This window comes from Pristiophorus japonicus, chromosome 21 (genome assembly GCF_044704955.1).
Source record: "Pristiophorus japonicus isolate sPriJap1 chromosome 21, sPriJap1.hap1, whole genome shotgun sequence".
NCBI classification, from domain to species: Eukaryota; Metazoa; Chordata; class Chondrichthyes; family Pristiophoridae; genus Pristiophorus; species Pristiophorus japonicus.
This window is the reverse complement of record NC_091997.1, coordinates 74,535,585-74,563,450: the sequence shown is the minus strand read 5'-3', so window position 1 is coordinate 74,563,450 and position 27,866 is coordinate 74,535,585. Positions and strand designations below refer to the sequence as shown.

The following is a 27,866-nucleotide window of genomic DNA, read 5'->3' as shown; positions in this document are numbered from 1 at the left end:
AAGAGCTGGAAAGTGGGATTAGGCTGGGTAGCTCTTTGTCGGCCTGTACGGACACGATGGGCCAAATGGCCTGCCTTTGCTGTGTGATTCTATGAGAAATGTAGGCACACAGGGAAAGTCATGTAAAAAGTCTTAAAAATTAATAGTTAATTTACAACACTTTCAGAAAATAACACTCAAATAGTTCCATGCAACAACAACTTGTATTTATATAGCACCTTTAACGTAGTGAAACGTCCCAAGGCGCTTCACAGGAGTATTACGAGACCAATAAAAGATTTGACACTGAGCCACACAAGGAGAAATTAGCGCAGGTGACCAAAAGCTTAGTCAGTCAGATGTAGGTTTTAAGGAGCATCTTAATGGAAGAAAGAGAGATAGGGAGGCGGAGAGGTTTAGGGAGGGAATTCCAGAGCTTGGGGCCCAGGCAGCTGAAGGCACAGCCACCGATGGTGGAGCGATTATAATCAGGGATGCTCAAGAGGGCAGAATTTGAGGAGCGCAGACATCTGGGGGTGGGGGGTGGTTGTGAGGCTGGAGGAGATGACAGAGATAGGGAAGGGCAAAGCCATGGAGGGATTTGTAAACAAAGATGAGAATTTTGAAATCAAGGGGTAAATGGGTGTCTGCAATCTGTGCTGAGCTATAAGAAATTGGAGCAGGAGTTGGCCCCTCGAGCCTGCTCCAACATTCAACAATACCATGGCTGATCTTCTGCCTCAACCCCTTCCCACACTATCCCCATATCCCTTAATTCCCCCCCCCCCAAATTAAGTAATGCTATTAATTTCTAGTAGTGTTGAAGATTGAAGTATTTTGCTCTCTGATGAATTTGTGCTAATGTGTGTCTCACTCTTCCTTTCTTTAACAGTGGCTCACACATTGAGAACTGGCATTCTATTCTAAGAAATGGACTTGTCAATGCATCTTATACAAAATTACAAGTAAGTGTTCCCTTACGACTGGGACAACAGGATTATCAATTGCATCCCTATTGTCTTAAGAATATAAAGGAGCATTCTCTCAGTTGGAATATTACTGTCAGTTTTTTGGCCATCTTATTCCAGGAAGGATGTTAAAACCACAGAGAGGCTGCAGAAGAGATTCTCTAAGGTGATACAGCTTGAACCTCCCTCGTCCAGAACCACCCCTCGTCCAGAACCACCCCTCGTCCAGAACCACTCGGCCACCGGGTGGCGCATGCGCAGAACTCCGAGATAAACAATTTGAAGTCCTTCTTCGCTGCCGATTCCCGCAATCACTGGCCTGAGCCCACGTTCCACTGCCACCCCCGCCATGATCTCTCTGCCGAACTCCCAGCCCCAAGCCAGCCAGCCCCGATATCCCCTTGCTCAGTACCTGTACCATCCAATTTAACGTGACCACCACCCGTCCGGCAAAATCCCTTATCCGGAACAGGCCGGGTCCCGAGGGTTCCGGATAAGGAAGGTTCAACAAGTACCACAGATGAAATGCTCTAGTTATAAAGGAGAAACTGGGAGACCTTTCACTAGGGGAAGAAAGCTTAAGCGGGGATCTGACAGAGATGTTGAGAATTATCAAGGGTTTTGACAAGGTTCATAAAGATAAATTGAAGATCACCAAACAGAATGAAGGGAGAGTTGAAGAGAATTCCATTTCCATGCTGAGAGTAGTTAGGATATGGGACGTCTGACCCGAAACAGCTGAAGTAGAATCCATAATAGTCTTTTTTTTTTTAAGAAGGGGAGTTGGGCTACACAAAATGAAAAGCAGTATGGTGAACAGGCAAAGTACTAGGACTAAGTGGACAGCTCTTTCAGAGAGCCGGCACAGTTGCGATGGACTGAATGACCTCCTTCTGTGCTGTAGACGTCTACGATACTAAAGCGACCCTGTTAAAATGACAGGTTGTCAGAATGACTAATCTGAGGGTGCAGTTATAAACCGGGCCTGAAACCAGGTGCTGAAATATAGTTCCAGCCAACACTGTTGTTCCTGTCTGGCTCTACATGGTCAAGAGGGAGCTCTGCATGGGGATAACACTGTTCTTGGATCTTAAATATCTTGAGAGAGAATAGGAGTATCCGTATTTTTGGTACAGTTATATAACTCCCAAGGCTCTCCTCCCTCTCCCTCCCCCTGCCCCCGCCACCCCCCGCCTAGTGCTTTTTATGCCAGATTTGTTACCACTTATAGAAAGAAAAGAAAGAAAGATTTGCATTTATATAGCACCTTTCATAATCACCAGACGTCCTAAAGCGCTTTACGACTAATGAAGTACTTTTAAAGTGCAGTCACTGTTGTAATGTGGGAAACGCGGCAGCCAACTTGCGCACAGCAAGCTCCCACAATGTGATAATAACCAGATCATGTTTTTAGTGATGTTGATTGAGGGATAAATATTGGTCCCAGAACACCGGGGATAACTCCCCCTGCTCTTCTTCGAAATAGTGCCGTGGGATCTTTTACGTTCCCCTGAGAGAGCAGTTGGGGCCTCGGTTTAACGTCCTATCCACAAGACGGCACCCCAGACAGTGCAGCACTTGCTCAGCACTGCACTGGAGTATCAGCCTAGATGCATGCTCTATATGGTGTTCGAGTAGTGTAATATTGCAGCTATAAACACACGCTTAGAAAAAGCTTCAAAGTATAATGTGATTGTGAGAATGCTCCAAGACGCATCTAGGTGTTCAACTGTCAAGTTGATGTCTACTCACGGCCAGATCGCCTTTGTTTGAGAAATATATACTCCCCATTCATTGGGAATACATGCTACTTTACTTATTCTCCTCCCCATTTCAGGCTTGCCACCTTTTACAGGAGCCTCCTCTCTCCCACAAGTGGGGGTTGGGAGAAGCAGACTGACTCATGAGTTTGACATCAGTCGTTGTAGTCTTGCACTGAAGCCAGTTGATAGGAAGCGAACTTGTCTCGGCAGGGGTGGGGATGACTATATCCCTTCCTCGAAGACCCTTCCCTCCTCCTGCCTCCCACCCCACTCAAGGAAATGTGCCAAAAAGGGATCGGATGCGGAGCGGGAGTTGGGAGAGGCCTTGGTGGAGGGGACCAAATGATTCGTCAAAGGAGTGAGGTTCGAAGGCGTCTATTGAAGGTGGGAAAGGGCCAGAAGGATTCAGGAACACAATTGTGGTGTATAAGCCAAAGGCAGAGTAAGGGGAATATATGGAGCCATGGGACTCCAACACCATCTGGGTGGGAGCTCAACTCCTTGATACACCAGCTGATGGTGCAGATTAAATATGTTAATGGATTTTACCAAATATAATATGTTAATGGATTTTACAAAATATAATATAGCAGAGATCATGAAAGCAAACGGGACGCCATGGTGAAGAACAGTGGAAGATGCAAATAATAATAAGAGAGTTGAGAGTGTAACATAATCCTGGGAATTTCTTACAGGACTGTAATCGGACTGTAACGCAGCACCGCACGCACATATTGAAAAATAGCCCATGTAACATACACATGTATGTAATTAGTAAAACATTCATAGCTTTACATACAAAGCGACCACCTTCAAGGCTGTTCCACCCATCAATGATGGGTGAATGAATAACAATTTTTCCATTACCTACACAGTTGTCAAGTTATCAGAGCCTTTGGTTTGGGGGATAGTGCCGTGGGATCTTTTACGTCCACCTCAGAGTAGACGGGGTGAACATCTCATCTGAAAGACGGCACCTCCGACGGTGTAGCACTCCCTCAGCACTGCACTGGAGTGTCAGCCTAGATTTATGTTCTCAAGTTCCTGGAGTGGGACTTGAACCCACAACCTTCTGACTCAGAGGCGAGAACGCGCTACCCACTGAGCCACAGCGGACACTTCAGATCTGTAACTGAGTCCAGGCCTCAGTATGCACTCATGCTCCTTGAAATAATTCATAGCAATGTTCGTAACTGCCGCGCCCCCACCCCCCCCCAATCCCCCGTGTGAATTGTTCTTTTTTTGGTCACAGCTCCGTATTGGTTTTTCTGGCTTTCCAGAGTACCAGGTGTGATGTTCGTGCTCCATGCACCTTGCTGTCCATGTAAATATTGTGATATACTTAAGGCTTTGATTACAGTCCAAGTATTTGCTCATCTATAGTCATAACGATCACACTGCTGTCTCTTACAAGCTGCACGGTGCAGCCTATGGCAAAGGAATCTACCTAAGCCCGATCTCCAGCATTTCATTTGGATACTCAGGTAAGTGATCGAATGGCAGATTGTTTCAGATCGCGTTGCCTCAGTACCCACATTCTCTCGTCTGTTGTGTGGTTCATCGTGGTCAAAGAAAAGTTCGCAAACAATGCGAAGTCCCGAAACTTGGAAGTAATTTAAAATGTGAAATGACGCTTTGCAAGAAATGCAACAACAACTTGTATTTATATCGCGCCTTTAACGTAGTGAAACGCCCCAAGGTGCTTCACAGGAATATTATGAGCTAAAAAAAAGTTGACACCGAGCTGTGAACTAGCTCCATATACCCACCTTTGCCCCATATCCCTTTACACCTCTGGTCAAGAAAAATCTATCAATCTCCCTTTGTGTGTAGAAGTGTTTCCTAATTTCACTCCTGAAAGGGCTGTCTCTAATTTTGAGAGAATATGTCAACAAAGCAGGGCAACTAAGATGCAAACTAATTGGCAAATGGAGTGTGTGGCAGTCATCAAATGCTAGCTTCTCTGGCTTTGTGTGTATATCGGATGGCAGGAAGTTGCTGTTATGATGGGATTTATTAACCCACCCTAACCCAACGAGTAAGGGTATCAAGGGGTATGGATCAAAGGCGGATAAATGGAGTTGACGTACAGATTGGCCATGATCCAATGAAATGGCGGAACAGGCCCGAGGGGCTAAATTTGTAGCCTCCCATCCAAAGACCCACTCCTGTTCCTATGCAATCGCTGATGCCAAAAGAAGTCGTTGACAGAAGAGCAGCTACATGTAAATGACATGGAATATTATGAGTGAATAGATTCAAAATCCGCTGACGCAAAACAAACATGTAAATGGGGACATTGGGGTATCTTTTCCAAAAAGTGGTGTTCCTGAAACAGACTCGTACTCTGTGGGCTGGAAATTCGGTCTTCTGCCACCCCTCTTAGCGCCCCGGAGGGGCGGCAATGGCGGCGGGAGGGCAGTTGCGCCCGGGCGGACAGCTTCCAGCGCTCCGCCAGGGCTTTCGGTGCCGGTATCGATGTGGCGCGGAGCATTGCCGCCCGGGAGAGGCGAGCCGGTGTACAACGCCCCTGGTTGCGACACCGGCTCCATTTTTTGGTTGCTGCCCAACCCGTAGCGCCCCCCTGGTGGGAACGCCTGTGAAAGCGGGCGGACCGAGCTGTAGCGGCTGCAGTGAGGTAGGGAATGGCGACCTCAGGTAAGTGCGATGGTTTTCTCTTTTGCGATTTATGCTGTGGCGTGAGCTATGGATTGAGAATGTTTTTGGTGGGGGGGGGGGTTTTTTCCCCAAGTTTTTCTTCCCGCACCCCCCCTCTCCTCTCCCGAGGCGCCTCTCTGGGCACTCCGAGGCCTTCTCTTTAACTCGGGATTGTCAGTTGCTCAGCCGGCCTAGTGCCCTATTGGAGTCCTGCAACGCCTCCCTTAGCGCTCCACCCCAAACTCCAGGCCCAGCTGATGAATTTTGCGGCGGCAGACGCTAACCATTTGCCGGTGCAAAATATACCGCTTCGCCCGGGACACCGCCCCCAACTGAGGCGCAAACGAATTTCTACCCGTGTTTTTTTTTTAAATGGCTGCGTGAAAGAGCAATTTGCGACGAGTGCATTAAGCATCTGTGCAGGAATAGTGCCAGTCAGTCAGATAATACAGCCCAGTCAGAACCTTTCAATCCTTGCTGGTGTTTCCTTTATCAGTTTGATGAAATCATGAAAAATATAACAAAACACAATGGTCATTCAGTCTGTGGTGAAGTGGCACATTAATCGAGAGTTTCTTTTGTAGGAATGGGCAAAGGGCAGCATCGAATGCCATCCAAGGATGAACTGGTACTGCGCTACAACCGGATGAACACGATTCCCCAGGTATTAGTACCACACTTCCATCTTAATCCCTGTAATCGCAAGAAATAAATAATTGCATTTATATAGCACCTTTCACTGCCACCGGACGTCCCGACGTGCTTCACAGCCAATGAAGTACTTTTTGACGTGTGGTCACTGTCGGAATGTGGGAAACGCAGCAGCCAATTTGCGCACAGCAAGCTCCCACAAACAGCAATGTGGTAATGACCAGATCGTCTGCTTTTGTTATGTAGGTTGAGCGATAAATATTAGCCAGGACACCAGGGATAACTCCCCTGCTCTTCTTCGAAATAGCACCATGGGATCTTTTACGTCCACCTGAGAGAGCACATGGGGGGGGCCTCAGTTTAACACCTCATCTGAAAGACAGCCCCTCCGACAGTCCAGCGCTCCCTCAGAACTGCATTGAAGCGTCAGCCGAGATTTTTTTTTTTGCGCTCGAGTCCCTGGAATGGGTCTCAGAGGCGAGGGTGCTGCCGCCTGAGCCACAGCTGACACTGACTAATAGACCGTGACTGCAAAGTTTTGCAACTATTCATTAACCAGACGATTAATAATTCTTGTTAACGTGGCTGATTGAGTAGAAACAATGGGCGATGGATTTGGGATACAAACGGACCAATTGCATCTGGTCGATCTAATCATATGGTAGGACCATTCATAGATGGAAGATGAATCATTTTTACAACTTTTTAAGCTTCCTCATGCTACTGCTTTTCTGCTGACTTCAGCATGTGGACATCACAGGTAGCACCAGCCTAGTGCATATTACAATTACATTCTACGTACATACTCACTGTACTGATCTCTCTGTACCTTGTCTGTGGGTAGTCTGGGGTCTACAGCACCGATGTAATGTTTATCTGTCCATCCGAGGAGATGGGGCGGGTAAGGCCTTTCCGACTGGGGACAGGCAGATGGGACGACCCATCAGAAATTTCCCCCGGGCCGGGAGCGGGGGAAATGGGCAGAACTCCTCTTACCGCCCGGGGCTAACCCCTTTCCGCCCCACGAGGGAAATCTCCCCGTTGGAGCGGAGTGGCCGCTACTTGTGTCTCCCACCCCCCCCCCCCCCCCCCCCCACATCACCCCGCTCCCCACCCCCACCCCGCTTTTCCCAGCGGGAAGCAGCCAGTGGCTGGGTGTCGCGTCCGCCCTCAAAGGGGAAGGCGCTCTGCCGCGGCCGCCATTTTATTTTAATTGTCGGTCGACTCTCAAGTCCGACCTGGTGCCCCCTCCCTCTTGGGTACCGGGCCGCTGGCCCAGCTAAAACCCTCCCTGAGGGCCTAGTGGGCTGTGGCGCAGAGCTCGCAGTGGCCCTCCCCTTTAGCTGAAGGGGAGGGGTGTTGCTATGCATCGCGCCGACGTGCTCAGCGCGGCGCTGACGAGACCATGTGCCTTCCGCCCCGCTCCCGATGCAGCCACCCAAAACATCGCCCCAACGAAATCACAGAGCAAAAGAGGGAAAACCCTCTATTCTCTTCCCTCATGGATTGGAGCGGAGAATAATCATTTAATTCAAATTGTGCATCCCGTTTGGGGCGGAGGGCAATTTCGGCTCCATCGTGTTTCCCAACTTCAGGTAATACAGTGGGTGAGCTGCAGTCAGTGGGAGGACATAAACCCTGGGTCACCAAACTCTAGGGTTTAAGTGTCAGTACCTGGAATGGGTGTTAGATTGGCAAGAGTGAGTTAAAAGGGCAACTGGCCAGAGAGAGCTCCCCTCTCACGTTCAGACTCATTACTTCATTGAAAGGCAATCAATATAGATTCGATTGAGGTGTTCAAAATCATGAGGGGTCTCGACAGAGGAGATAGACTGTTCCCATTGGCGGAAAGATCGAGAACCAGAGGACACAGATTTAAGGTGATTGGCGGAAAGAACCAAAGGCAACATGAGGAAAAACTTTCACACAGTGAGTGGTTAGGATCTGGAATGCACTGCCTGAAAGGGTGGAGGAGGCAGACTCCATCGTGGCTTTCAAAAGGGAAATTGGATAAGTACCTGAAGGAAAAACACTTCAGGGCTATGGGGAAAGGGCGGGCGAGTGGGACTAACTGAGGTGCTCTTGCAGCGAGCCGGCAAGGGCTCAATGGGTCGAATGGCCTCCTTCTATGCTGTAACCATTTTATGAATTCAAGAGTTTCTACAGGCTTGACTAGAAGACAGAGTGCATAATTAACTATCCTGTAAGGAGAAGAGGTCTATTTATTCAGAATTCAGTCTGGACCAGGTTCCCCCAATGTTCAGAGTTAAAATGCTGCCAATAGTGTAGATGTGGATGATTTGTCTTTGTTAAATAGCTCAAGAAAGTTTCTGGATACATTTTTCATTCAAGTTACAGACAAAAATGTAACTCGTCTTAAAATCTGGGACAGGAAAAGGCTTCTTTCATCCAGACCATCATCAGGCAGTCGCACAAACTTGTTTCTGGAGATTAAAAAAAACACAATAAAATGGCCCATATCACAACCTAAGGGAGGGATTTTATAGCCATTTGCCCCACCCCCCCTGCCACCGGTCTCCCAATTGCAGGAGATAAATCGCCACATCCCTTCCCCCAATGCCAGTCTGAGCCAATGAAACGATTGCATTGCTGAACTGGGACATTTTATCCAGAGCTTATTTCACAGGGGAACAGTGGCACTTCCTGTCTGAGAGCTCTTCACTGGTATTTGCAAGTGTACGTTGTTCACACGCATTAGGGGGAGGAGGGTGGGGGGGGGGGGAATATGGTTCTGAACATACTTGTGCTGGAACTAGCTTGACGGGCTAATAAGGGTGACACTGGGTTTACACTGGGACCTGAGAAGTTGCAAGTGTAGTCTTGCTGAGCCTTGCAAGTAATGAGTGGACGGGATCCCAGTGCCTTTATAACATCCCACCTGCATTTCCCAGCGCTCAGTGTGTCAGGTGCAGAGTTGACCTCTGGGTTCCATGATTGACATTCCAAGGTATTATAGGAGTCACACTGTTGGCCCCGTAATCTAAAATCAAACAAAGATTACCAGAGATTGGACCGTTCATGTTTTACCAGCCCTATTGCTGTAAAATGAATACAAAGTACTACTAAAACTAAGCAGAGCATTCGGAATAAAATGGGATTAGTAGGTATCTACCATGGCGACGTCAGTCTTGGAGTGTTGTGGCTGCTTGCCCGGGTGGCTCATGTCCAACAGGGAATGGGTGGTACAGTGTAGGTCTCCTTCCATACAGGGCTTGTGATATATTCTTCCGACATCACGAAGAGGCACACTGCACACAAGATGGCTCTGAACAGAACTTTCATCATGTAACCTTGCCGCATGACCCTTTTATTATTTACATCAGTAGTTGCTGTACATCAGTAGTCCACTAGGTGGTGCATCGAAAGGCCATGTTAGTGAATTGAAGAGGATTTACTGTAATTGAAAGGCTGCATGAGAGGGAGCAGCGTGCAGCGGCCCGGCCTGCAAGACCATCAGCAGGCCGGGGCCATCAGAGGGAGCAGCGTGCGGTGGCATACCACTGCAGGAGGGCGACGGCTGCGAAGCCAGGTCGCTGATTGCAGTGTGGGCAGGCACAGCAGGAGGGACGAAGGAGCGGCAAGAGTTTGTAAAAGGAAGTGACCGGGGCCCAGGAGAGGCGTGCATCTGGGGCCCAGAAGAGGCGAGGGCCCAGGGGCAGCACGGGCCCAGCCCACACTGCGATATGTGTGCGCGCACTAGGCCCGTGCAGCAGAGCTGGTCTCCAGTCGTCCTGGTTAACCCTTGCCACTGGACCAAGACCGAGCTCTGTCAAGCCCGTGCGGTGGCTGGTGTGCAACGGCCACCCCACGTTAAAAAAATCCACGCACAGGCATCTTCCACCCTTCAACATGTAGTTCGGGATCTAGAATATTAGGTCCTTCATTGAAACACCTGTGAACTCATCCCTTTTTGGCGTGGAAGCAAGTCATCCTCGCTTTGAGGGACTGCCCGTGATGATGATGAGGTGGGGCAGTAGTCCGCTCGGGGGGGTGGGAAGGTGATGGGGGAGCTCTATTACAGGGGTGAATGAGGAGCGCACTGCTTTGGGGCACGGTGGAGAACGCACAATCGAGAGATGCACGTTGAGCCCTGTGATCAGCCTCCTGCTATGTGACTGCCCCCCCCCCCCATGAAGCAGCCATCCGCTTCAGGAATGGTCATCCCCCAGGATGAAGGGGAGATGCTTGCAAATCTGTCGGGCCACTTGGCTCTTGGATGAGTAAGAGCTTCCCGCTGTTTGACCCACACCCTCCCCTCAGGAGTTTGGCATGTTCTGGGAGGACAAGGTTGGTTCCTTGAGGAAATAACATGCCTACCTGTTCCCTTTTGAGGCACATGGGGATTTTCCTCCGTGTGATTGGGTGACCAAGTCCTTTTGACACTGCGGGAGGTAATGTTGAGTCATGGTGGCGGCTGGGGTGGTTCGTTGTGTGTGTGTGTGTCTGTGCTTAGTTACGCCCAGTGCTGCATCCTGTTATGAATACTATCGACCGATAGAGGGCGAACCCCCAATGGATTACAGGGGTACTTTCTCGCAGCAGGTAAACGAGTTGTTCATTGATTTCCCACTCTGTTGTTCCTCCCCCTTCCGCCCTGTGGGAATGTTTTCATCATCATCATAGGCAGTCCCTCGGAATCGAGGAAGACTTGCTTCCACTCTTTAAAATTAGTTCTTAGGTGGCTGAACAGTCCAATACGAGAATCTCTGTCCCTGTCACAGGTGGGACAGACAGTCGTTGAGAGAAAGGGTGGGTGGGACTGGTTTGCTGCACGCTCTTTCCACTGCCTGTGCTTGATTTCTGCATGCTCTCGGCGATAGGACTCGAGGTGCTCAGCGCCCTCCAGGATGCACTTCCGCCACTTAGGGCGGTCTTTGGCCAGGGACTCCCAGGTGTCGGTGGGAATGTTGCACTTTATCAGGGTGGCTTTGAGGATGTCCTTGTAACGTTTCCTCTGCCCATCTTTGGCTCGTTTGCCATGAAGGAGTTCCGAGTAGAGCGCTTGCTTTGGGAGTCTCGTGTCTGGCATGCGAACGATGTGGTCTGCCCAGCGGAGCTGATCCGAGTGTGGTCAGTGCTTCAATGCTGGGGCTGTTGGCCTGGTCGAGGCTGCTAATGTTTTATCTGAGATTTCAGCAGTGTTCCCCTGCGTGCATTACCATATTCCCCTTTTCCCTTGCACTGTATTTGAGTTTTTAGCTTCCAGCTCTCATTCCCACCTCCTTTGCTATTCCAATTTGCACTTAAATTACTATCTATTGTTCGGCTGTTCAACAATGTTGGCCTTCAGCTGACCCATAGACCTTTGCTGAGTGGTGCACAGCGTTCTGGTCACACAGGATTCATGGGTGAAGCTTGACTCTCAATCCCTAACATGTTTCAGAGGCTTAGGTCCCATTGTATTGCATTTAATAGTATAGTATTAGGCAGTCCCTCTAATTGAGGATGTCCTGCTTCCACACCAAAAAGGGATGAGCTCACCGGTGCTTCAATGAAGGACGTAATATTCCAGGTCCCGAACTACATCCTGAAGGTTGGAAGATGCCTGTGCGTGGATTTTTTTAACGTGGGATGGCCGTTGCACACCAGCCACCACACGGGCTTGACAGAGCCAGGTCTTGGTCCAGTGGCAAGGATTAACCAAGAGAGCAAGTCCAAAATGCATTACTAATATTTTCAAAGGATATTTGCTTAAAATTAGGATCAGCTCAGCTGGAAATCTTTGAATCAATGTTGGTAGAAACTTGCGATCTTTGATCACTGAATTTCCGTGTTCTCTTAGACATACAAGTAGCATTTAATATTTCTGTCATGTATCTTACATTATTATATATAACTGTATCCTAACATGCTATACATGACTGTGATAAGATATGACCTGTAATCACCAGCATACCTTACCACCAGAGGTGCACTTGCAAGAGACAGGTATATAAGGGCAGGTCTCAGGCAAGTGCAGCATTCCAGAGCTGTGAAATAAAGGTGCAGGTCCAGAGTGACCTTGACTTCACTACATGCCTCGTGTGAATCTGTACTGAGGGGACAGGACTTTACAATTTCATTGCACAATAATCGGGCAGGAGTGCGCCCTGGGTGAGGAGTTGGGGATCTGGGGAATAGGATTCCTGATTCCTATCTGGTAAACCAGCAAGTAGGCATTTAATGGCTTTCCAGCCGCCTTCTTTGTGGCCCTGGCATCTTAGGTTTTTACTTGAGCTACTTTTTCAGGCTCTGTGGAGATGATTTTTGGCATTGGGATGCAGTGCTGCCACCTACCTGATGATGGCGCCACTGCGAATTGTAGGGGGGGTGGCGATTTGGTGCTGCCCGCATTGAGGTGGGAAGTGTCTGAGAGTGGATGCGTTCCACACTCCTCCTCGGGCGCTAACGGAGCCATAGCGCAGGAGGTCAACCCAATCTTTTGCCGCTAGGCTGCCAAGGTGAGTAAAAGACTCTGACTGAAATTTTCACTGACCTACACCCCACTCTTCCCTACTGCTGCCGTAAATAAATAGAAGTTAAATCAATTACATTTCAACCACTGACTTTGCACCCCGGACGATATCGCTCCGGGATCACCGATGCACCGACTGTTTCCCCTCTAGCGGAAGTAGCGCCGTGCGCTACGGCGGGCGGAAGCGGTCACGGGGCTACGGGGGCGGGGGGGTTGCGCACGCGGTGATGTCACCCAGTGGGCGGGGCTAGCGAGCGCAGTGCAAACCAACAGCGCTGCCGCTGGACCTTCACTGAAGTTGGCGGCAGGCGCTGACAGCCCGGTGCTCGGGCGGGAGGTGCTTAGCGCCCTGTTAGCGCCCCCCTCTGGGATGGTAAGGGGTGGCGCTCACCCACCAAATTTCGACCCCTAGATGTTTGAACTCTGCCGCCTGATGGGGTGACTTCTGAATGGGGTGACAGATGACTGATAGATAGGAGACTTACAGCTCCTCAATCTCCTGGACTGGTTTCCATTGCCTGAGGGGATCAGAGAGGAATTTTCCAGAGTATTTTTCCCTCATTGGCTCAGGGTTTTTCTCTGGTTTTTTTTTTGCCTCTCCCAGGCTGCCGGGTGGGTTAGAAAGTATCTAGTCACCATGCTCCAGCTATCATGAGTGTAGGGTCGGCTTGATGGACCAGCTAGCCCTCATTTTTCTAAATTCGGAGCTCCCATCTCCAATTAACAGGAAAAATGGCTGCGTGTGTGTCGGGGAACAATTTTAACGCAAAGTACCATCCTCATAGTATTGGAAAGGCAGAGACATCACAGTCTACATCATTCTTTAAAAATTCATTCATCCTTCTTGCGTCTAATAGCGAGAAGTACATCTGCACGAAAACAAAACGACCGGTGTCTGGTTTCAATCTCCCAGAGAACACAGTAGTTATTTCTTGCTTTATCAGCTGACTAACTTTTATATGTTCCTTCTACAGACGAGACCCATTCAGTCCCGATTCTTACAGAGTCGAAACCTGAACTGTATAGCACTTTGTGAAGGTAAGGACCTTTTTTGCTTCCTCCACAGCGCATCTTCACTATGTTGTTAACCAAGGGGATTACCGGCATTATCTTCCTGTTTGCGAAGTAATTCCCCCCTCCCCCAGTACCTCACACGCGATCTCTTGTAGATAGTGAACAAGTGACATGTTTCCAAGGTTGTCTTGTTTTCTGGTATTCACTCCCTCAGAGGAAGTTCCTTGTCTCTGGTCGATGGTTTCCTCCAAACGCATAGCTGGAATTAGAAACTTAACGTGGTGGGCTTTTCTTGTGTTATCACCTGACTAGGAGAGATTGCACAAACGAGGATTGTATCCTTTGGAATTTAGAAGGTTAAGGGGTGATCTGATCGCAGTTTTCAGGATATTAAGGGGAACAGATAGGGTAGATGGAGAGAAGTGATTTCTGCAGGTTGGGGATTCTAGGACTGGGGGGTGCATAGTCTGAAAATTAGAGCCAGATCTTTCAGGAGTGAGGTTAGGGGACACTTCGACACACAAAGTTTGTAACTCTCTTCTGCAAATGGCAATTGATGCTAGATCAATTGTTAATTTAAAATCAGAGATTGATAGTTTTTCTGAATCAAAGGTATTGATGGATATGGGCCAAAGGTGGGCATATGGAGTCAGGTCACAGATCAGCCATGATCTCTGAATGGAGGAGCAGGCTTGAAGGGCTGAACGGCCTCCTCCTGTTCCTGTGTTTTCAGCCAGTTACCATCGTAGAACTGCCCCATTCCACCAAACCAATTTAATCGGGAAGAAAGTGTTTGGTTCATCCCATTTTCTAATGTTTACATCGTTGTAAGGAAGAGCTATTATTGAATGACCTTATTATCAATGATACCATTGGCTAGGTTGATTCTAGTCCTAAAGCAAGAGATGCTGGGAAGCCTAACACATTTTCGTGGAATTGTTCAGTGTTGACTTGTTTTTTGACTTGTTGAAAAGTCACACAATGGTGCCTCTTCCTGTAATTTTCAGATTTCTGGTGTGTACGTGAATGCAACAGCGATTATAATCCACAAAGCGACAGGAGCTAATAACAGCACAACTTGCACTTATGTAGAAGCTGCATTGTTATATATGTGGACTTGTATTTACTCTGCACAGCCACCAGAGGGCTCATCCCCTGGAGTCCCAAGGGATCCCATAATCCCTTGGGAGCACAGGTATTTAAGGAGGCCTCACAGGTTGGAGAGGCGCTCTGGAGACCTGCAATAAAAGACGAAGGTCACACTTTACTTTGAGCTCACAGTGTTCAGTCTGACTCTTCCTCCATACACAACATGCATCCCATGGAGCGTCACACCAGAGGGGGAAGATGGGAAGGGACTGGACTTGATACAGGAGTTAGCACAGATAGGGGGGAGAAGTGACACTGAAGGTATGGTTGAAGAGACAGATTTTGCAAGAGGTTTTGAAGGTGGGGAGATGCAAGAGGCTGGGGTCTTTACGAAGGGAGGTCTAGAGTGCAGAGTTGTGATGGCTGAAGGCTCGGGCCACTCTTGGTAGACTGAAGAGGGAAGGGAGTGGGCTGTGCACAGCAGGGCTACATCGAAGAATGAAGTGTGCAAATTGGGATGTAAAGTTGGAGGGGCACCGGAGGGACTGGAGTGCATTATCACCCCCGGCAACCAAATTTTAATTTGATTCAAGTTTACTGTCTAAAGTTTAATTTGTTTAAGTTTGTCGGTTTTAGTGCCCCCTTTTAATCAGGGGGCATTTGATTATTGTTCTACTTAAAATTGTTGTAGAGGAAGTTGCAGAGATAGAAAGTCGGCCGGGGCCATGGAGGAACTTATGAAAGGAGGATGAGGATTTTGGAAGCGTTGCTTTAGGGGGACGAACACGTGAAGATCAGTGAGGACAGGAGCTGTTATGTCTTGAATAAAGAGTCTGACTAGATACTGCAAGCTCAAAGTAAGGTGTGGCCATAGTCCTTTATTACAGATCTCAGAGTGCCTCTCCAGCCTGTGAGGCCTCTTTATATACAGGTGCTCCCAAGGGATTGTGGGATAGGTGAACAAATTACCGAGTATAGGAAGAGAGTACTTGGAAATTCCAACTCACTCTAAGCACTGCTGAAAAATAACCACTGCCACAAATAAAATCTGACCATCAGTTTAATGATTTTGGATGTCCAGGAGTGCATAGGAAATTCAGGGAAGTGTGTCATCTTTGCAATGGGGCCCCACACAGTTTAAAAACCTCTGGAATAAAACATTTATGCCATTTATGCCAACCTCTGCCATTTTACTAACAATATTATTCATTAGGAACAAAACTGTTCAAAAGTACTCGCCTCCCAGCATCCTCCACTGTCTTGAACTTTACATGACCGTAGCTGAGATGGTCAAAGAGCTTGTGGCGAAACAAATTGTGAATGAGACTGAAAAACGATGTTACTTCTTAACCAGTCTCTGTGTGATCTTTCTTTCTTTCTTTTTTCTCAGTTATAACTTCGAAAGATCTCCAGAAACATGGGAACATCTGGGTCTGTCCTGTCTCCGATCATGTCTGCACTCGTTTCTTTTTTGTGTGAGTAACGTGAGGCCGATTGTGATTGTCACGTTGGGTTTGCCAAGATAAATGGCTCTGGTTTCGGGATTGTACTTAAATCAGGATTTCCTTTCACCAGTTAGGCCTGGGTTTGAATGTGGACCAGATTAATTGGCACAAATACAGCCCTTATTCCACATGGCTTCTGACATGGTATCACATCGAATCAATGGATCTTCACTTCCATCTGAAACTATTCTGTTGCCATATAGAAAAATAAAAATTTACAGCGCAGTATGAGGCCATTTCAGCCCATCGTGTCCACGCCGGCCGACAAAGAGCCACACGGCCCTCGGTCAGCAGCCATGAAGGTTACATATAAACCTATGAACAATGACGGAAAGGTAAAGAGCACCCAGCCCAACCAGTCTGCCTCACCACAACTGCGACACCCCTTATACTGAAACATTCTACACTCCACCCCAACCGGAGCCATGTGATCTCCTGGGAGAGACAAAAAACAAGATAAAAACCGAAGCCAACTTAGGGAGAAAAAATCTGGGGAAATTCCTCTCCGACCCATCCCAGCAATCGAAACTAGTCCAGGAGATCACCCTGGCCGTATCCGATTCCCTGCAGTGCTTTCCATTATATCTGACCTGTCCACATTCCTAATGGGCGCAGTAGCCTAGCCATTACAGTTCTGGACTCACAATCATAAGGTTATGAGTTCAAATTCGTTGCTGGGTCAAAATCCTGGAACTCCCTATCTAACTGAGGGAGTACCTTCACCACACGGACTGCAGCGGTTCAAGAAGATGGCGGACCACCACCTTCTCAAGGGCAATTAGGGATGGGCAATAAATGCTGGCCTTGCCAGCGACGCCCACATCCCATGAATCAATTTTTAAATAAAATATCAAGTCGTGAAATTAATTCAAATAGTCTGGTAATTTATGGGCTAAAATGACTACGAAAGATGCCAGTTTGTTGTAAAAAACCCAACTGGCTCACAAAGGTCCTTCAGCGAGAAGGTTGAGGAAAGATTGGAGAGGCTGGGCTTGTTTTCTTTGGAACAGAGGAGGCTGAGGGGAGACTTGATTGAGGTGTATAAAATTATGAGGGGCCTAGATAGAGTGGATAGGACGGACCTATTTCCCTTAGCAGAGGGGTCAACAACCAGGGGGCGTAGATTTAAAGTAATTGGTAGGAGTCTTAGAGGGGATTTGAGGGGAAATTTCTTCACCCAGAGGGTGGCGAGGGTCTGAAATTCACTGCACTGAAAAGGTGGTAGAGGCCAAAACCCTCACCACATTTAAAAAGTACTTGGATGTGCACTGGAAGTGCCATAACCTACAGGGCTACAAACCAAGAGCAGGAAAGTGGGATTAGGCTGGATAGCTCTGTCGGCCGGCGCGGACACGATGGGCTTAAATGGCCTCCTTCCGTGCTGTAAATTTCTGTGATTCTAAGGGACCTATCACCCATTACCTGGTCTGGCCTACCTATAACTCAGATCGCACACTGCATGGTTGGTTCTTAAATGCTTAGCCAGCGTTGCCCACAATCTAATAGAAAAAGTGTCCCATTCACTAATGGAGAAATCAATAGGGCAGGAGATTCAGTGTTAGCCCAGTTTACAATGAGTGGGTTAACACCTCTGTGAGGATAGTACAGGTAAGAGGCACCTCATGCAATAACATTGCCAATGGCAATTTCTACTCGATAATGCTTCCTTGGGTTATTCCACTGCAATATATTTGTTTGAGGAAATGCTTTCTAACATTTCCTCAAGCATGAATGGAGAGACCTGGGGGTATATGTGCATAAATTGTTGAAAGTGGCAGGGCAGGCTGAGAAAGTGGTTAAAAAAGCATACGGGATCTTGGGCTTCATAAATAAAGGCATAGAGTACAAAAGCAAAGAAGTTATGATGAACCTGTATAAAACACTGTATCGGCCTCAACTGGAGTATTGTGTCCAATTCTGGGCACTGCACTTGAGGAAGGATGTGAAGGCCTTAGAGAGGGCGCAGAAAAGATTTACGAGAATGGTTCCAGGGATGAGGAACTTCTGTTAAGTGGATAGACTGGAGAGGCTGAGGTTGTTTTCCTTGGAGCAGAGAATGTCAAGAGGAGATTTGGTAGAGGTGTTCAAAATCATCAAGGGTCTAGACAAAGTAGATAGAGAGAAGCTGTTCCCATTGGCGGAAGGGTCGAGGACCAGAGGACCCAGATTTAAGGTGATTGGCAGAAGAGCCAAAGGCGACGTGAGGAAAATCTTTTTTTACGCAGCGAGTGGTTAGGATCTGGGATGCACGGCCTGAGAGAGTGGTGGAGGCAGACTCAATCGTGGCTTTCAAAAGGGATTTGGATAAGTACCTGAAGGAAAAGAATGTGCAGGGGAAAGGGCGGGGGAGTGGGACTGGCTGAGGTGCTCTTGCAGAGAGCCGGCACGGGCTCGACGGGCCGAATGGCCTCCTTCCGTGGTGTAATTCATTAATTCATAGGCGGTTGAGGATGACTTGCTTCCACATGAGTTCACAGATGTTTCAATGAAGGACCCGATGTTCCAGTCCTAAACTCCAGTTGAGGGGGTGGAAGATGCCTGTGCGTGGATTTTTTTAACGTGGGGTGACCGTTGCACAACAGCCACCACACGGGCCCGACAGAGCTAGGCCTTTATCCAGTGGCAAGGGTTGAACCAAGACGACTGGAGACCTGCTCTGCTGTACGGACCTAGCGCGTACACATATCGCAGTGTAGGCTGGCCCCTGGGCCCTCGGCTCTTCTGGGCCCCGTATCCTCATTCACCGCACCTTCGCCCACGATGTTCCAGGGCCTGGTGCTCCAGCTCTGTTTATAGCTCCGACCTGCGTTGGTGTTCTCTCACAGGTCGGGGCGGCCTACCTGTGTAACCGTTCTACGATTCTATGTTAAGTAGGCTCTTAGAATTAACGTCTCATTTCTAGACAACAGTTCTGAAGCTCATGGCATTGTCCCTTACAGGTATGAAGACGGGCAGGTCGGAGACGCCAACATCAATACTCAGGATCCCAAAATCCAGAAGGAGATTATGCGTGTGATTGGAACTCAGGTTTACACGAGCTGAGTCCCAGAGGGATGCTGAAGAACAATTCCAAAGGATTCCCCACAGACTTAAGACCTGCCACAATCATTCCCAACCTTCCTATCCTGGCTTTTGCAAGGATTCTTTATAAATATTTTCAGCAGAAAAGCGTTTTTAAAGCCAGGATAAGAGAGCGACGTCAGACTTAGTCAGTTTGTCCCCCATGATGCATCAGTCCTGTAATGGTGTTATAATATATATATATATTTAAATATATATATAATATATAGAATGTGCTTTTTTGTATGACTGTATTGTGTATGTTTGACAAGAAAATGTCATCAGTTTCATTAAATTATGTGTATGATAAAATAAATATTTTGCACAATTTTGACTGGATATGTGATAATTTTAATTGCTTTTGTTATCTTTAAAATACAATGTTGAGGATCCTTGTCCCTTTCTTGGTTGTTATTTATAAGGACAGCAATCTATAACAGAAGTATCTTAAAAAAAATAATCTGTGTTTCCCTTTACGTAGATGTCCCGTGTGTTTTTTTACGTTAGCGGCTAGTTGGCAGTGATCGCCTACTGCTTTTTGATGTCACCTCGCCTCACTAACTTCAACCATTTACACAACAGCGGCTGTAAAGGTGTCGGCCATGGCTCAATGGCTAGCACTCTTGCCTACGAATCAGAAGGTCATTAATGCAAGTCCCGCTCCAGAGACTTGAGCTCAAAATCTAGGCTGACACTCCCAGTACAGTGCCGACGGAGTGCTGCATTGTCAGAGGTGCCGTCTTTCGGATGAGACCAAAGCCCCGTTTGCTCTCTCACGTGGACGTGAAAGATCCCATGGCACTATTTCGAAGAAGAGCAGGGGAGTTCTCCCCGGTGTCCTGGGCCAATATTTATTTCTGAATCTACATCAGTAAAACAGATTACATGGACATTATCACATTGCTGTTTGTGGGAGCTAGCTGTATTGGCGACTTCATTTCTGGCATTACATTATAATTACTACGCTTCCAAAAAGTACTGAATTGGTTGTAAGGCACTTTGGGAAGTTCTGAGGTCATGAAAAGTGCTATATAAACGCTGACTATTTGCACTGTGTTTTTTCTGCGCCTGCCTCCTCTGGACTCTGCCCCCGGCGCCTTTTGTGCATACGCAGACGCATCGGATCCCGAACCGGAAGAGAGGTGGGCGCGGGGGAGAGAGAGGTGGGCGCGGGGGAGAGAGAGGTGGGCGCGGGGGAGAGAGAGGTGGGCGCGGGGGAGAGAGAGGTGGGCGCGGGGGAGAGAGAGGTGGGCGCGGGGGAGAGAGGTGGACGCAGGGGAGAGAGAGGTGGGCGCGGGGGAGAGAGAGGCGGGCGCAGGGATGGGAGGTGGGCACGGGGGAGAGAGGTGGGCACGGGGGAGAGAGAGGCCGCGGGGGAGAGAGAGGCCGCGGGGGAGAGAGGTGGGCGCGGGGGAGAGAGAGGTGGACACGGGGGAGAGAGAGGCGGCGGAGGAGAGAGAGGTGGGCACGGGGGAACGAGCGAGGCAGTGGATGGGGGAGAGTGAGGTGGTGGAGGGGGCAGAGAGAGAGGTGGTGGGCGGGGGAGAGAGAGATGGGCGCGGGGGAAAGAGAGAGGCGGGGAGAGAGGAGGCGGGGGGCAGGGAGAGAGAGGCGGCGTCGGGGGAGAGAGAGGCGGCGGGCGGGGGAGAGAAAGGCGGCAGGCAGGGGAGAGAGAAGCGGCAGATGGGGGAGAGTGAGGGGCGGGGAAGAGAGGGGTGGGCGGGGGAAGAGAGAGGCGGCGGGCAGAGGCGTGAGTTTAAGGTGAGCAATGGGGGGGGGGGGGCGGAGGGTAAGGTCAGGAACTTGGGCTGGGTGGGGGGAGGATAAGGAACTTGGGCTAGGGGAGACATGCACTTGGTCTGGGGTTAGGGATTTGAGAGGCTGAGTTTGTGGAGCTCTATCCTCCCTGTGACTGCTTGCAGGGTAGTTCTGAAGTAAAATGGCTCGAATTACACCTTGCAAAGTCACTCCGAACTTGGGCTGGGCGATTCCAATTACACACTCCAGAGAAAAATCTGGGCGTGGCTTATCCTCCATGGGGACCAATCAGCAATCAGGTCATGTGATAATGAAGAGCCAATCAGTCAGAAACACAGTGCAAATAACTGGGTCCCTATATAAATGCAAATCTTTCTTCCTAAATAGTGATGGCCAAACATAATGCAGAATATTTGTTGTCCATCTGTCCTAAGTTGTTTTCTTATTCATCCTATAATTCTTTTAATGCCCATATGATTCCCAGTCCACTGAAGAGAATATTGCTCACATCTCCATTTAAATTGAATCTTCTAACTATTGAAATTTCAATTTGCTGATTTTCATATAATCCACTCCAGCTAAACTGAGTTTCAGATTAGTTATATGGGCCGAATTGTTTTGCAAGGCGGAAACCCCATGTAAAGTAGTTTGACAGTTGCAGGCTAAATCTTCATTGGTTACTCCCTCTGTTAAAATAAAGATTTGTCACATAATGCTGTTTCCTACTTTAACTCCTTCTCAATTCAAAAACCCTGGAACCTCTCACCTCCCTCATTTCCATTTGCTCTACAAATCTGTGGGTTTTAAACCTCAATATTGAACGTTCCTTAAGCGCTCTTTGTTGGTTTACCTCAAACCTCTCCTACTCTACTCAGTATTGTTTGTGCTCTCCATTATGGACTTTCATCCAGGCTACACAATAATGCAAAGGGTTCAAGAAACTATTCCAAGATCAGATTCAATAACTGTTACTATGGCACTTCAACAGAGCAGCCTGTACACTTGCAGCTTAGCCTTAAAGTCTGTCTGTGAAGAAAGAACATAAGAAATAGAAGCAGGAGTAGGCCATACGGCCCCTCAAGCCTGCTCCGCCATTGGATAAGATCATGGCTGATCTGATCTTGACCTCAACTCCACTTCCCTGCCTGTTCCCCAAAGCCCTTGACTCCATTATCATTCAAAAATCTGTCAATCGCAGCCTTGAATATATTCAATGACCCAGCCTCCACAGCTCTCTGGGGTACAGAATTCCAAGGATTTACGACCCTGAGAGAAGAAATTCCTCCTCATTTCCGTCTAAAATGAGTGACCCCTTATTCTGAAACTATGCCCCCTAGTTCTAGATTCCCCCACGAGGGGAAACATCCTCTCAACATCTACTCTTGTCAAGCCCCCTCAGAATCTTACGTGTTTCAATAAGATCACCTCTCAATCTTCTAAACTCAAATGAGTGTAGGCACAACCTGCTCAACCTTTCTTCATAAGACAACCCCTTCATCCCAGTAATCAACCTAATGAACCTTCTCTGAACTGCCTCCAATTCAAGTAAAGGCCTCCTTAAATAAGACCACAACTGTACGCAGTACTCTAGGTATTATGGATAGGAATCCAGATAGACTTTCATGTCATACCATCAATGTGGCCGATGACCCTTTACCTTTGACTGCTATGTTAGGACAATAACCTAAGCCTGGTCTACCTCCTCTTGATTAGCCCCTCCCATTTCTCATTCGCAGGCAGCCCTCATTCAAGGCAATGAATATATTTTGGTATCAACTTTATTTGGAAACAATTTCTGGAACTGGGTCTGAGGAATGTGGAATTTAATTCAAATCGCAGCTTTATGAAGGATTAGTTTTAAAAGTCCCATACTCAAACAAGTCACCTTGATTTTCAAATTTCAGTCCAAATAGTTTTACCATTGATTTTCAATTTATTCGAAATTGATGAGCCTTTCAATTTTCAGTGGCGAAGTGGTTTTCTCTCACTCCTTTGTGTGCATTGCCATTTTGGACTTTATATCAAATGTTTCGTGGGCTGGTATCAGTTGTAGCTGGAAGAGTATGTCAGATAGCAGGAAGTAGATACAATTGTGAAGGTACTTCAACTGTCCATGTGTTGGTTCATGCTTGTTGGTTATGTATTTGTCCCTTATAAATGCACTATGTGTTCACGTTCCTTGATGACCCCATGCTGGAGTTATTTTTAAAATGTTCATTCATGGGATGTGGGCATCGCTGGAAGGCCAGCATTTATTGCCCATCCCTAATTGCCCTCGAGAAGGTGGTGGTGAGCCGCCTTCTTGAAAACAACTGCGTGGCTCGCTGGGCCATTTCTGAGAACAGTGAAGAGTCAACCACGTTGCTGTGGGTCTGGAGTCACATATAGGCCAGACTGGGTAAGGGCGGCAGATTTCCTTCCCTAAAGGACATGAGTGAACCAGATGGGTTTTTACGACAATCCGGTAGTTTCATGGTCACCATTACTGACACTAGCTTTTGATTCCAGATTTATTTAATTAACGGAATTTAAATTTCCCAGCTGCCGTGGTGGGATTTGAACTCATGTCTCTGGATTATTGTCCAGGCCTCTGGATTACTAGTCCAGTGACATAACCACTATGATACTGTTTCCATATGTGCATTATAGAAACATACAAAATTCTGACAGGATTGGGCAGGTTAGATGCAGGAAAAATGTTCCCGATGTTGGGGAAGTCCAGAACCAGGGGTCACAGTCTAAGGATAAGGGGTAAGCCATATAGGACCAAGATGAGGAGAAACTTTTTCAATCAGAGCATTGTGAACCTGTGGAATTCTCTATCACAGAAAGTTGTTGAGGCCAGTTCGTTGGATATATTCAAGAGGGAGTTAGATGTGGCCCTTATGGCTAAAGGGATCAAGGGGTATGCAGAGAAGGCAGGAATGGGGTACTGAAGTTGCATGATCAGCCATGATCATATTGAATGATAGTGCAGGCTCGAATGGCCTGCTCCTGCACCTATTTTCTATGTTTCTATGTGGATATATATTTGTTAACAAAACTTCAACTTTCGGTGAATCACATCAAGGTTACTTAATTTGTTCTCAGGATATGAATAACACTGACAAGGTCATATTTATTGCCCATTTTACCTGTCCTGTTCTGAGGGGTAAGACAATGGGGGTCATCTTAGCAACTGTTCATTTTACAACCATCAATGGCTTTCTTGGCCACTTCAAAGGACAGTAAGAGTCACAGTTGTGTAGGTCAGATCAGGTATAAATAGCGACTCTTCCCTCAAAGATCTCTGTTGGGTTTTTCACAACAAGCTTGGTCATTTCACCAGCTGCTCGTCCACAAGAGACCAGATTTCTTGAATTCAATTTCACAAATTGGCATGGTGGGATTTAAGCTCACAGCTGTCAGGTTATTAGTCAAGTACAAAAGCCTGCTGTACCCACTTACAGAGACGCGGGGCGGCGGGGGGGGGGGGAATTGAGACTTTTTCAGCTATAGGGTAGCTCAGATTCACAACTAGATCAAGTGTAGCAATGTTTAGCTGCAGTATGAACAATACACTTTAATGCAACCTCATTAAGAGAACCTCCAAACTGGCACCAGGGTGAACCTTTCCATTTCTTTCACCAAACTCCATTAAGTCATAGATAGTAATGCATGCATATGTGAGTATGCTCACAGGTTTGTAGAGCTGCTGCCTATCTTGCCATCTGGAGGAGGCAGGGGTCCCAAATGGAGCGCTCTCTATGCGGGAGTCCTCCCTCTATTTATTGGGGACTTGGCCTGGAGGGTGTTGCACGGAGCAGTCCTGTGCAATCAGTCTTTAAGCCGGTTCACAGACTCCCAGGCCGCCTGCAATTTCTGCGGTCTGGAAGAATCTGTGTTCCATGTTTATGTGGAGTGTGCTCGGTTGCAGCCCCTGTTCCATTATTTGAAGGAGCTGCTCCTCAAATTCTGGTTATACTTCAGTCTCACACTCCTGATCTTTGGGCACCCTGTGCGGAGGGGAGCGGGCAGGTCCGAAGGCCTCCTCATAGGACTGCTCCTGGGCACGGCCAAGGGGGCCATCAACTGGTCCAGGCAGCAGGCGGTCAAGGGGGTCGTTCAGCCCGACTGCCTGCCTCTCTTCCGCGGTTACGTTTGAGCCAGGGTGTCCCTGGAGATGGAGCAGGCGGCGTCCACCGGTACGCTCGTGGCCTTCGTGAAAGCTGGGCGCCGGAGGGACTGGAGTGCATCATCACCAAAGGGCAAAAAACGTTAGTGGGAGTTGTGTACAGACCTCCAAACAGTAGTAGTGATGTTGGGGAGGGCATCAAACATGAAATTAGGGGTGCGTGCAATAAAGGTGCAGCAGTTATAATGGGTGACTTTAATATGCACATAGATTGGGCTAACCAAACTGGAAGCAATACGGTGGAGGAGGATTTCCTGGAGTGCATAAGGGATGGTTTTTTAGACCAATATGTCGAGGAACCAACGAGGGGGGAGGCCATCTTAGACTGGGTGTTATGTAATGAGAGAGGATTAATTAGCAATCTCGTTGTGCGAGGCCCCTTGGGGAAGAGTGACCATAATATGGTGGAATTCTGCATTGGGATGGAGAATGAAACAGTTAATTCAGAGACCATGGTCCAGAACTTAAAGAAGGCTAACTTTGAAGGTATGAGGCGTGAATTGGCTGGGATAGATTGGCAAATGATACTTAAGGGGTTGACTGTGGATGGGCAATGGCAGACATTTAGAGACCGCATGGATGAACTACAACAATTGTACATTCCTGTCTGACATAAAAATAAAAAAGGGAAGGTGGCTCAACCGTGGCTATCAAGGGAAATCAGGGATAGTATTAAAGCCAAGGAAGTGGCATACAAATTGGCCAGAAATAGCAGCGAACCTGGGGACTGGGAGAAATTTAGAACTCAGCAGAGGAGGACAAAGGGTTTGATTAGGGCAGGGAAAATGGAGTATGAGAAGAAGCTTGCAGGGAACATTAAGACGGATTGCAAAAGTTTCTATAGATATGTAAAGAGAAAAAGGTTAGTAAAGACAAACGTAGGTCCCCTGCAGTCAGAATCAGGGGAAGTCATAACGGGGAACAAAGAAATGGCGGACCAATTGAACAAGTACTTTGGTTCGGTATTCACGAAGGAGGACACGAACAACCTTCCGGTTATAAAAGGGGTCGGGGGGTCTAGTAAGGAGGAGGAACTGAGGGAAATCCTTATTAGCCGGGAAATTGTGTTGGGGAAATTGATGGGATTGAAGGCCGATAAATCCCCAGGGCCTGATGGACTGCATCCCAGAGTACTTAAGGAGGTGGCCTTGGAAATAGTGGATGTGTTGACAGTCATTTTCCAACATTCCATTGACTCTGGATCAGTTCCTATGGAGTGGAGGGTAGCCAATGTAACCCCACTTTTTAAAAAAGGAGGGAGAGAGAAAACAGGGAATTATAGACCGGTCAGTCTGACATCGGTAGTGGGTAAAATGATGGAATCAATTATTAAGGATGTCATAGCAGTGCATTTGGAAAGAGGTGACATGATAGGTCCAAGTCAGCATGGATTTGTGAAAGGGAAATCATGCTTGACAAATCTTCTGGAATTTTTTGAGGATGTTTCCAGTAGAGTGGATAAGGGAGAACCAGTTGATGTGGTATATTTGGACTTTCAGAAGGCGTTCGACAAGGTCCCACACAAGAGATTGATGTGCAAAGTTAGAGCACATGGGATTGGGGGTAGTGTACTGACATGGATTGAGAACTGGTTGTCAGACAGGAAGCAAAGAGTAGGAGTAAATGGGTACTTTTCAGAATGGCAGGCAGTGACTAGTGGGGTACCGCAAGGTTCTGTGCTGGGGCCCCAGCTGTTTACACTGTGCATTAATGATTTAGATGAGGGGATTAAATGTAGTATCTCCAAATTTGCGGATGACACTAAGTTGGGTGGCAATGTGAGCTGCGAGGAGGATGCTGTGAGGCTGCAGAGCGACTTGGATAGGTTAGGTGAGTGGGCAAATGCATGGCAGATGAAGTATAATGTGGATAAATGTGAGGTTATCCACTTTGGTGATAAAAACAGAGAGACAGACTATTATCTGAATGGTGACAGATTAGGAAAAGGGGAGGTGCAAAGAGACCTGGGTGTCATGGTACATCAGTCATTGAAGGTTGGCATGCAGGTGCAGCAAGCGGTTAAGAAAGCAAATGGCATGTTGGCCTTCATAGCAAGGGGATTTGAGTACAGGGGCAGGGAGGTGTTGCTACAGTTGTACAGGGCATTGGTGAGGCCACACCTGGAGTATTGTGTACAGTTTTGGTCTCCTAACCTGAGGAAGGACATTCTTGCTATTGAGGGAGTGCAGCGAAGGTTCACCAGACTGATTCCCGGGATGGCGGGACTGACCTATCAAGAAAGACTGGATCAACTGGGCTTGTATTCACTGGAGTTCAGAAGAATGAGAGGGGACCTCATAGAAACATTTAAAATTCTGACGGGGTTAGACAGGTTAGATGCAGGAAGAATGTTCCCAATGTTGGGGAAGTCCAGAACCAGAGGTCACAGTCTAAGGATAAGGGGTAAGCCATTTAGGACCGAGATGCGGAGGAACTTCTTCACCCAGAGAGTGGTGAACCTGTGGAATTCTCTACCACAGAAAGTTGTTGAGGCCAATTCACTAAATATATTCAAAAAGGAGTTAGATGAGGTCCTTACTACTAGGGGGATCAAGGGGTATGGCGAGAAAGCAGGAATGGGGTACTGAAGTTGAATGTTCAGCCATGAACTCATTGAATGGCGGTGCAGGCTAGAAGGGCTGAATGGCCTACTCCTGCACCTATTTTCTATGTTTCTATGTTTCTATGTTTCTATCACCCCCGTAAACCCAATTCTAATTTGATTTAAGGTTTTCGTTAAAGTTTTTGATTAATTTGGTGTGTTCTAGTGCC

At 47.7% G+C, this 27,866-nt stretch overlaps 1 protein-coding gene across 3 annotated transcripts in view; it reads left to right on the top strand.

The window, feature by feature from the left end:
- Positions 1-19,494, top strand: part of LOC139234114 (protein mono-ADP-ribosyltransferase PARP6-like) — a 153,333-nt gene extending 133,839 nt beyond the window's left edge. Inside the window, exons 19-24 of one of the 3 annotated variants that reach the window (XM_070865069.1) lie at positions 872-944; positions 4,125-4,194; positions 5,953-6,032; positions 13,469-13,532; positions 15,988-16,072; positions 19,042-19,494. In XM_070865069.1, the coding sequence (XP_070721170.1) occupies positions 872-944; positions 4,125-4,194; positions 5,953-6,032; positions 13,469-13,532; positions 15,988-16,072; positions 19,042-19,144 (475 nt within the window). In that variant the 3' untranslated portion in view covers positions 19,145-19,494. Of the gene's footprint in view, positions 1-871; positions 945-4,124; positions 4,195-5,952; positions 6,036-13,468; positions 13,536-15,987; positions 16,073-19,041 lie in introns of those variants that run through there. The other 2 variants (XM_070865067.1, XM_070865068.1) reach the window with 2 other exon arrangements.
- The last annotated feature ends 8,372 nt before the right edge of the window (positions 19,495-27,866 follow it).